Source organism: Lucilia cuprina, chromosome 5, assembly GCF_022045245.1.
Source record: "Lucilia cuprina isolate Lc7/37 chromosome 5, ASM2204524v1, whole genome shotgun sequence".
Classification (NCBI taxonomy): domain Eukaryota; kingdom Metazoa; phylum Arthropoda; class Insecta; order Diptera; family Calliphoridae; genus Lucilia; species Lucilia cuprina.
In genome coordinates, this window is record NC_060953.1 from 56133012 (window position 1) to 56144130 (window position 11119).

General features: G+C 29.9%; 1 protein-coding gene, 1 long non-coding RNA gene and 1 pseudogene across 2 annotated transcripts; all 3 read right to left on the reverse strand.

The window, feature by feature from the left end:
• Positions 1-691: 691 nt before the first annotated feature.
• Positions 692-4440, reverse strand: LOC124420186 (annotated as a pseudogene).
• A 12-nt stretch (positions 4441-4452) lies between these two features.
• On the reverse strand, positions 4453-7443 carry LOC111687267 (zinc finger protein 225-like). The gene is made up of 6 exons (XM_046952561.1): positions 7439-7443; positions 7333-7370; positions 7243-7286; positions 7160-7180; positions 6089-6998; positions 4453-4559 (listed from the first exon to the last, which is right to left on the reverse strand). The coding sequence occupies exons 1-6, from the start codon at positions 7441-7443 to the stop codon at positions 4453-4455; spliced, it is 1125 nt and encodes a 374-aa protein (XP_046808517.1).
• A 120-nt stretch (positions 7444-7563) lies between these two features.
• Positions 7564-8003, reverse strand: LOC124420187. The gene is made up of 2 exons (XR_006941090.1): positions 7714-8003; positions 7564-7654 (listed from the first exon to the last, which is right to left on the reverse strand). It is a non-coding gene; the product is annotated as an uncharacterized LOC124420187 (long non-coding RNA).
• Between the last annotated feature and the right edge of the window lie 3116 nt (positions 8004-11119).

Below are 11119 nucleotides of genomic sequence, written 5' to 3' on the forward strand. Positions count from 1 at the left end.
AAGCATCTCGTAATAATAATCTTTTTTTTAAATAATTGGTATGTATACAAATATGTTATTTAAGAAAAATATTTTTTCTATTAAAGGTTTACATATTACACAATATTGTTTTATATTTTGTATTAAAATTGTGTAGATATCGTGATTAATTAAAAAATCTCTTCTGGAACACTTAATATTAAGAAAAAACTCATATGAAGTATTTATTCGGCTGGCGGCAACTGACTTTTAGTTTATCTATTAAATGTTAACAAATTAAACAATATTGTTTTATATATACACTATGTAGATAAAGAGCTTAACTATAAATAGTCTGTTCCGGAACGCTTTATATAACAAAACCCATATGAGGTATTTACCCGTCCGGCGCCTGCTACATTATGGCCAAATATTGAAAATTACTCTGCCGGAGTAGAATTATCCATTCGCAACAAATATTCATTCATTCGTAATATAATATTTTCATGAATATGTACTTTTTTATGTTAATTTTTCACAAAAAATTAAGTTTTACTTAACTTAAGGCACTTACTTAAATTTAGCAAATTAAGCTGCCGGAATAGAATTTTTCGATGGAAACAAACATTATTCAATTCAGTTTATACTTTCCTCACAAATTTTAATATCTTTATTTTTTAATAAAATATAAACATTTTACAAAAATTTTTAATCAAATGAATTCGCCGTACTTATGGTTTTTGACATTTACGAAAACCAAAAACAAAATACATGGAAAATGTTGTTGTTGCAGAACTGCCACCACCTTATCTGAATTCGCCTTGGTAAGTTGTTTAATTGTTTTAGTGAAAAAACTCACATGCATATATGAGGTTTGAGTCAAACAATTTTATGTGTCGCCAAGGCTCTTTGAGTTATTATTACTCGATATCTTTATGTGTTTTTACATGCATTCGTTATAATTTCGATATTTTTAAATTAAAACAAATCTTTTTGAGCAAAGAAAACAATGCAAATCTCGACGTAATTTTTATTGTATAAACATTAAATTAATTGTATGTACAATTTTTAAGCTAAACTATCTATTAAATAAATTTTACCTTGCTGGAATCCTTGTGGCATGCATGTGTCTTTTATGCTGTCTTAAACCAGCATCCTGGGCATAACTCTTACCACAAATGTTACATGTATAGTTTTTACTACCATGAATGCGGCTGTGATATTGTAGATACTTCTTAGAAGTAAAACTTTTACCACAGTCATTACAAACGAAATTTCGAACATTTAGATGGGCATTAACATGATCCCTAAGGGTTGCTAAAACATTAAATCCTCTTTTACATATTTGACAATGATATCGAAATCTTTCTTCATGTCGACGCATATGATTATCATAGCCAATAGCTGCACGAAATCCTTCTCCACATATAGAACATAAATACGGTTGGGCGCCGGTATGTGAACGCATATGAAGTGTTAGTTCAGAGTTTAAGGGATATCCCTTGTCACAAATATTACAACGATATCGAAAAACTCCTAAATGTCGTTTTACATGTAATGTATAATTGCCGCTTGCCTTGAATCCCATGCCACATTCTTGACACTTAAATGGTATGGATCCATCGTGTTGTGATTTGTGTATTTGAAAATCTTTATATTGCATATGGATTTCACTGCAATAGGGGCATTTAAATGGTCCTTGATGTTCTTCTAAAAAATCACATTTATTATAGAAAGAACAAGTGGGTCGAAAACCAATATGTTTGCCTTCACATTTCAATTTGTCTTCTTTATCTTTAGAAAATGAATTGTGTATATGCAGCAGGTGTTTTTCAAGTTTATCTACATCTAAAGGAATATCAATTTTCTTTTTAACATCTTCCACCATAGATTGCAAAGATTCATCACGTTTTTGTTTGATGGGGTAGGCTACATGATTGACATTCCATAAACTACTGTAAGTCTTGTAAACGTCTATTATTTCGCATAATAAGTCATCACTTAAGGGTTTCTAAAATAAGTCATTGTACTTAATTATGTTTTTATATTGCAACATTTCATGATAAACGTGTTGTCTTGATCTTATCAAATTCATCAACTTACCACTTTATGATATGTTTTCTTCTGAAAAAAAACAAAATTAGATACACATTTGATTATCGGATTAAATACTTTTACCCTTTTCTGTTTTAATTTGCTTTCAATTGAGGTTTTCAGAAAACTCATATTTTCGTAAAACCATAATTCTGTAATATTTGTTTCTATAGTTTTTTTCATCCGCTTCCAATTGTCTTTTAATTTCTTTTTCGTATTTCTTGCATATATCATTTATTTTATTCTTAATCGTATATAATTTTAAATTTCTTTTTAATTTTTGATTCAATTCATCAGTTATATTTTGAAATAGCATTTCTCTTTGAACATTATTGCACTTGGGTAATAATGTATTCCATAGTTGAGGTTTTTGATAATAAGCTTCAATGAGTGCTAAAATATATTCTTTTTCTTTAACTTTTCGGTTGTTTTTGAGTGGTTTTATTAAATTTTCCTCGCTACTATACTCCATTTTGAAATCACTATCGCTGTCATTATGGTTTTTACTGAAATCGGAATTATTTTCTAGCTGTCAGATTAAATTAACAAATTAATTATTTATAACAAACCAATATTTAATGTTTTTGTTGAATACATTACTTGTTCATCATCCGATAACATATTTGTTTTCACATTTTCGAATTGAAATTCATCTTTTAAATTCGAATTATCTATTTTAAATGCTTCATTATCATTTTCCAATGAAACTGGTAGAACATTTTCAGTAGCATTACTTTCAAAAGCTTCTAGTGGATCTTGGGAATTTTGCATCAATTGATCCTGAGAAATAAAACACTTGTTAAATTAAGAGATTGAATTGGATATAAGGTACTAACAGCTAAGGTATAAGGCCTACTAAGGTTGTAGAGCTACATAAATATAATTAAAGAAAATATTGTCAAGTATATATGACAATATATTTATACCCTACACCACTATAGTGGGGAGGTGCTGAAGTTTGTAACACCCAAAAATATTGGCCATAGACCCTCCTTAAAGTATACCAATCGCCTCAGAATCACTTTCTGAGTCGATTTAGCTATGTCCGTCTGTCTGTGTGTCCATGTAAACCTACACCACTATACTACTGGGGAGACATAGCTAAATCGCCTCAGAATCATTTTCTGAGGCGATTTAGCTATGTCCGTTTGTCGTCCGTCTGTCGTCCGTCTGTCTGTGTGTCCATGTAAACCTTGTGCGCACGCTACAGGTCGCAATTTTCAAGATAATTTGATGAAATTTGGCACATACTCTTTTTTGATTCAAGGACGAACGCTATTCGAACGCTATGGTTAAAATCGGACTATTATTTCTCCTAGCCCCCATACAACCGTACCCCCCGAATCGGGCCTTTAGGCTCATAATTACGTTAAATGTATTATAATGTCAACAGAAATCAACAAAAAAAATAGTTTTATAGAACAATAAATGACAATGCTAATTTTTATAGTGATCGGGCCTCATTTGACCCTAGCCCCCATACAAACTCCCCTTCAGATATTGAATATTAGGTAAAAAATAACTTGTTATTACTAATAAAACGATTAAAATCTACATAAATGACTTTGAAGTAGACGTTATTTCATCTACCAAAATTTATAAGGATAGGCCCATATTTACCCCTTCTCCACTATGAGCCCTCTTGCAGAAAATCTCTTTTTTTGTCAACAATAAATAAAAATATTCCACAATAAAACAAATTAAATGCTTTATTTAAAAAAATCCACAATTTTAACATACTGACTGGTGTAGGGTATCATATGGTCGCAATCTCCGACTATAAATTCATACTTGTTCTTAATTTTAATAATTATGATTCTTTTAGTAGAATTATGGGTAGCCTTTTATAGGTAAATATATATGTATTTTTATTTTATAACACAATTTAACAAGAAATTTTTTTAATAATATTATAGGTAATCTTCACCTTTTTAAGACACCTTGTTACAATTTGAGATTTTTCTTCTCCTAATTCAGATATTAAATCATCGCTATTATCATTAAAACAATCTTCAATTTTAATTTCTCCAACAAATATACTATCAATAGCGGTTTCTTTTTGTATTTCTAACTTATCATCGAGATTATCTTCATTGTTAGTATCAGTAACAATAGCTGTTGCCTGTTCCAATTGGGTTATATGTTCCTGTTCAAGATGCAAAGTAAACTTTTTCATTTGTATACAAATAGTGTCACAAAACCAACAATTGTATGAATAAACATTTTTGGCATTTTTTTTCATTGTAATTATAATTTCTCCACATTTTTGTGAAACAGTACCAATATTTTTAACACTTTTAAACGACATTCTTATTAAAATTTCATTTAAAATAATAAACACTTGATTTTTGTTTATATATACAATGAAATTTCTACTGTCAAACTTCATTAAAAAAAATGTCATTTCTGTTTTAATAAGGTGGTGACAATTTTTAATACTTCATAAGTTGAAGCGTTGCCAGATTTAGCAAAACAAACTTTATGTCTTAAATGTATAGATACAAAAACTGTAATATCCATATTTGTACAAATGTGTTAATTTTTAAATAAAAATGTATTCTAAAGTCAATTTGAATACTGTACACTCGATAGAACTTATATCCAAGAGAATTATCTATCATCATCGCACAGCCCAAACGGCTGAACCTAGAATCATGAAATTTTGACAGTAGATGTGTTTTTGGTTATGTAGATCCACTAAGGAGGGACTTTTGCAAATTTGTACATTTAAGGGTAAAAAGGGGAAAAACGGGTAAAACAGGTTTTCTTAATTATCTTACATAATATTAATGATACAAGAAAAATTTTAAATGCACCTGTATCTACTTTTAAAATGAGCAGATGGGTATCTGGTACTTTTTTGAAATTCGTACTTTTAAGGGGTAAAAATGTGTAACAAAGGTGATTTTGGTACCCTCTTTAGCCCTTTATAACTTTTAAACTAATTAACATAATTAAATTTTTCTAATTATTTTGGATACATCTTTTAAAATTAAGAGACACCTGTTTCGTACTTTTTTAAAATTCAGTCCTTTTTGGGTGTAAAAGAGAGAAAACTGTATTTATGGTACTTTTTTTAGCACATTAAGAAAACTTTTTCGGTTTATTGAATTATTCATATTAAATTACGGACTAACTCTGTAATATTTATTGTAATAAAATTTCACTGGGTAAAAAAGTATCAAAAAGGGGAAAAACGTTCGAGTTTTATCTGTTATATATAGATTTAAATACGGAACATTTTGACAACTTAATTCTCGAAAAAGTATATTTCTCAGCGAAAATGGGAAACATTGTACTCTTTTTATTAGTACTTTCCACTTAGGTAAAATTTATTCCACTTTTGGTACTTTTTCTTTCTTTAAATGATACTCGATGTATGTTCTTTAATATGAACTCAAAACACATGATTATTAAACATACACGGTCCTCATTGAATACGATTCTTTAAGAGACAACTTTTTAGTACTTTTTATCTCATAAATTGTACTTTTTTTAATTTTCTAAAATATTCAACCTAGGAACATTAATTTTAACATACATGGTCTTTACTGAATAATATTCTGTAAGTGGGAACTATTTGGTACTTTTCTATTCTTCAAATGGATTCTTTATAATGGTTAACCGGAACACACGGTCCTTACTAAATGAAAATTTATTGAGACATCTTTGTACTTTTTCGTTTTTCCGATGGTACTTTTTGATACTTTTACGATATTGAACATAGTTAGGGTAGCGAAACACCCAGGGTATGCTAGTTTTGTATAAATTAACAATATCTTCCATAGGAGATTCTTCTACAATTGAAATCTATTAATAAATCATAATCTGACTCTATAACCCTTTTACGCACAAAACTTAGACTTAGTAGCTGCAAATTCAAAATAGACTCTAGATTGACAAAAATTAAAAACTGCGTACACCGGTTTCCCATGCACATACGTATAATCTGTTTCAGTCCAACATTGTAAATGTAACATTTAATTAAAAAAATTATTTATTTTTATTATTTTATTCATTCTTCTTTTATTTTTACCAATACTACCAATTGGAATACCGTGTTGTTTTTTATGTTGCCTTAGACCGGCATCCTGTGCATAGGACTTACCACAAATATTACACCTGTAGTTTTTACTTCCATGTATACGTCTATGATACATTAAATACTTTTTAGCTGTAAAACTTTTACCACATACATTACAAATAAAATCACGGACATTGAGGTGAGCATTAACATGATCAGTAAGAGTAGTTAAACAGTTGAAGCCTTTTTTACATATATCGCAATAATGTCGAAATCTTTCTTCGTGCCGACGTATATGATTATCATAACCAGCGGAAGTACGAAAACTCTCACCACATATCGAACACAAATAAGGCTGAGTATCATTGTGTGTACTCATATGGAATTCTAGTTCAGAATTTACAGGATAGCCTTTGCCACATATTTCGCAACGAAATTTAAGCACGCCCAAATGACGTTTAACATGTATAGTGTAATTTCCATGAGCCTTAAAACCTGTACCACATTCTTGACATTTGAATGGATCGGAGCCATCGTGTTGGGATTTGTGTATAAAAAAATCCTTGAATTTCAAATAGAAATTTTTGCAATATGGACATTTGAATGGTCCTTGATGATCTTCCAAAAAACTACACTTATTTGAAAAGGAATATGTGGGTTGGAAATCTTGTTGTTTTGCTTCACATTCTAATTTGAGTTGCTTATCCTGGGAATATGATTTATGTATATATAATAGATGTTTTTCTAGATTATCTACATCTATGGGCGTATCAAGTATCTTATTAACATCATCTAGCATAGACTCCAAAGTTTCAAAGCGTTTTTCTTTGACGGGATATGCTACATGATTCACATTCCATAAACTATTGTAGTTTTTGTATATATCAATTATTATGCATAACAAGTCATCGCTTAAAGGTTTCTGAAAGGAAAAAAATATTTAATATATAGTTTTTCTCTTAAATAACTAATTAGTTTTAAAATGTTAAAATTTACTTAATTCTTGTCATGCATTAACATACTTCGAATGAATTAATTCCTCAAAAACCATTTCTGAAAATGGCTTATTAATTATTAACTTACCACTTTAGTATATGTTTTTTTCTAAAATAAAAAAATATGTAGATAGATGATAAAGCATTTTGAAATGTGCTAAATGTTCATACCCTTTTTGATTTCAATTTACTTTCAATTATAGTTTTAAGAGAAACTCATATGTTTCGAAAACCACAACTTGGTATGCTTTTTCTTTTTACTTCCCTTTAATTGGTATTTAATTACTTTCTCATATTGCCTGCATATAAGATTTAATTTTTGCGTCACGGTGTCCACTTTAAATTTCGATTTTAGTTTAAGATTCACTTCATCTGTAATATTTTGTAAAATGACCCTTTTAACTTTTGGTCTACATTTTCTTGATGTATTCCATAATTGTGTCTTTTGGTAATATGATTCAATGAGTGCTAATATAAAATCTTTTTCTTTTGCTTCTACTAACTCTTCATCAGTATTATCTTCAATATTGTTGTCGCTCTCTGTAAAATTATCATCTCCACTTATTACAGAACTATCTTCAACCTTAAAGAAATGAAATTGCACTTTAATACTTATAAATTTATATTTAAGAAAAAACTTACATATTCATCATCTGAATAATTATTAGTGTTTATATCCTCGAAAAGTTCTTTATTTCCACCGTTATTTATTTTAAATTCAATTTCTTCCTTGCTTTCTTGTAAAACAGGCAGTATATTTTCATTACTATTACAGGTTTCTAATGGATCTTGAAATGTTGGCGATAATTTATTCTAAAAAAAAATAATAATAAATACCAACCATTAAAAAATATCGGGTATATTGATAACACATTTAAATGTTATACAAAACAAGTAAGAGTGCTATATTCGGCTGTGCCGAATCTTATATACCCTTCACCATAGTGTATTTTAAACATCTTTTATAATTTTTAAATTTTTTCCCGACTACATTATTATTACATTATTACAACAACGCTAAACGAAATAAAAAACAAAATACACAAGGCATCTAAACCAACAGACATCTAAACATACATAACGAAAAAACACAGAAAAAACAAAAAACAAAAATAACAACGCAATGACGCCAACGGCATCCAAACACACAAAAAATACACAGCAGAATAAAACCAAATACATCTACACACACACGTGTACATCTTTTTCTAATATACAGTGTGTTGTTGCTTTTTTAACAAAGCATGAAAAAAGTATGACATTTGTTGATGAAATTTTCAGAGGTTGTCTCGGATTTTTGCTCATACCTCCGTTATTTACCGACCGATTTTGCTGATTTTAAATAGCTTTATAGGGTCGGAAAAATATATTATAGAAATTACAAACGGAATGACAAACTTATATATACCCTTCTCACGAAGGTGAAGGGTATAAAAATTACATTTTTTGATGAAATTTTTAGAGGTTGTCTCGGATTTTTGTTCATATCTTCGTTATTTACCGACCGATTTTGCTGATTTTAAATAGCGATCTTCTCGAAAGCATGTCTAATAGAATTATTGAAGATTCGGATCTCGCCGATATCTGGGGTCCTCTAAAAACTGATTTCAACAGACAGACAAACTGACATGGCTTAATCGACTACGCTATCTATAAGGATCCAGAATATATATACTTTATAGGGTCGGACAATTATATTATAGAAATTACAAACGTATATTCTGATTCCATATAAAAGAAGTATAAATTTATAGTCGGACATTGTCGACCATTTGATACCCTACACCAGTCAGTATGTTAAAATTGTGGATTTTTTTAATATAAAACATTTAATTTGTTTTATTGTGAAATTTTTTACTTATTGTTGACAAAAAAGAGATTTCCTACAAGAGGGCTCATAGGGGAGAAGCGGTAAATATGAACCTATCCTTATAAATTTTGGTAAATGAATTTACGTCTACATCAAAGTCATTTATGTTGATTTTGATCGTAGAACTGAACTAGAACTGAACTAGAACTGAACTAGAACTGAACTAGAACTGAACTAGAACTGAACTAGAACTGAACAAGAACTGAACTAGAACTGAACTAGAACTAAAACATTTAACGTAATTTTGAGCCTAAAGGCCCGATTCGGGGGTACGGTTGTATGGGGCCTAGGAGAAATAATGGACCGATGTCAACCATTTTCAAATAAGAGTATGTGCCAAATTTCATCAAATTATCTTGAAAATTGCGACCTGTAGCGTGGGCACAAGATTTACATTGACACACAGACAGACGGATAGACGACATAGCTAAATCGACTCAGAAAGTGATTCTCAGGCGATTGGTATACTTTAAGGTGGGTCTAGGACCAATATTTCTGGGTGTTACAAACTTCAGCACAAACGCATAATACCCTCCCCACTATAGTGGTGTAGGGTATTAAAATGTTTATTGGGTAACTAGTTACAATCTAATATCAGGTGAATACGTATATATGTATGTATACGTCTAGAAATCCAGTTAGTGCATATCTAAGTATATATTGTACTGTGCTAAGCTCTGGTAATCGAATATTGTTTTAATAAATGAACTAGCAACATTCCATAAAATTGATGATCGTGTTAATGTGCCACCAGCAACAATAGCTCCATATTTAAGTAGCAAAAGTAGAAGAATGAAAACATGATATCGGACGTATACATCTTTTGGTTTATACTTTTCTTACAATTGCTATTGTCTGGTGTTATCCAAAAATTATATCTAAAAACAATTTGTTGTTAGTATACCATATGGTAGTGGTACTTTAACTGTAATCAGATGCGAGGGATATAAGAAAAGTATAATGAAAACGATGCCTATGTGATTTTCAGTACTAGAAATATTATTGATTTCGTATCTCCATTGATAAAGACTTCACATATATCCACATACACTATTCAGATGCAGATGCAACTTTTCACGCAACCCACTTACTTATAACTATTATATTCTATCACTAAAAAAAGCGAAGAAAATAAATTGATTGTGTTGAAAAGATTATTGAAAAGTTCACGATTATAAACCAATTTCAAAAGATTTTTAATGACTGTATGAGCAAAATGTAACAAAAACCTAAACAAAGTAAAAAAAAAAATAAAAATGTACTTATAAAGAAATAAGACAAATTTTACAACTTTTTTCCTTCAAAAACTTTTTACATGAAATTGAAGGAGTGCATAGCAGTAGAACATGAGTTCATTCTATTAAAGATATAACTCTATTATATGCTATATACAATAACTTGGCAAAAAAATAAAACCATTAAATTGCAATTATTAGATCTTCAAGAAGTAAAAATATAAAAGAAAGAATTTGATATGTTCAAGTGTTAATTTTATACTCCACAACATATAAGACAGATAAACTGACGAACGGCCTAAGAGAACGATGGTATATGGTGGTATGATGCTTTGACTGACTGAATCATTTCAATTCATTTTAACTTGATTTGACCATTCTTTTCTTTCTATTTTTTAAAAGTGCGGCTTTTGATGTCAACCGTTCAACAAAATTGCAAACTAGTAACAAAAATTCCTTTGAAGGCATTCATTCGCTAGCCTCCCGCCCAACCTTTTCTACAGTGAGGAGTAGGTTTATTCTTGTTAAATTATCGTCATCATCATTATCATCAACACTTCGTTTGTGTTCTTTGAGTATAATGATTACTTTAAAAGCTGCTAAAAGATACGAAGTATTATTGTTATTGGCATCATTGAAACAAATTGTAGATGAAAGGAGGCCGCTCCAGAGCGCAGGTTCCTTTTGAACTTTGAGGAGTTGTTGCAGTCGCACCGATACTATGTAGTATTCGTAGCTTTCTCGCTGAAAATCATTCATCGAAAAATTCGAGTTTTCCGTAGTAAAAGTTCCATGTTGTGGTTAAAGTATGCAATGTAGACCAACCTAGGGAACCAACATAGAACTGAACTAGAACTGAACTAGAACTGAACTAGAACTGAACTAGAACTGAACTAGAACTGAACTAGAACTGAACTAGAACTGAACTAGAACTGAACTAGAA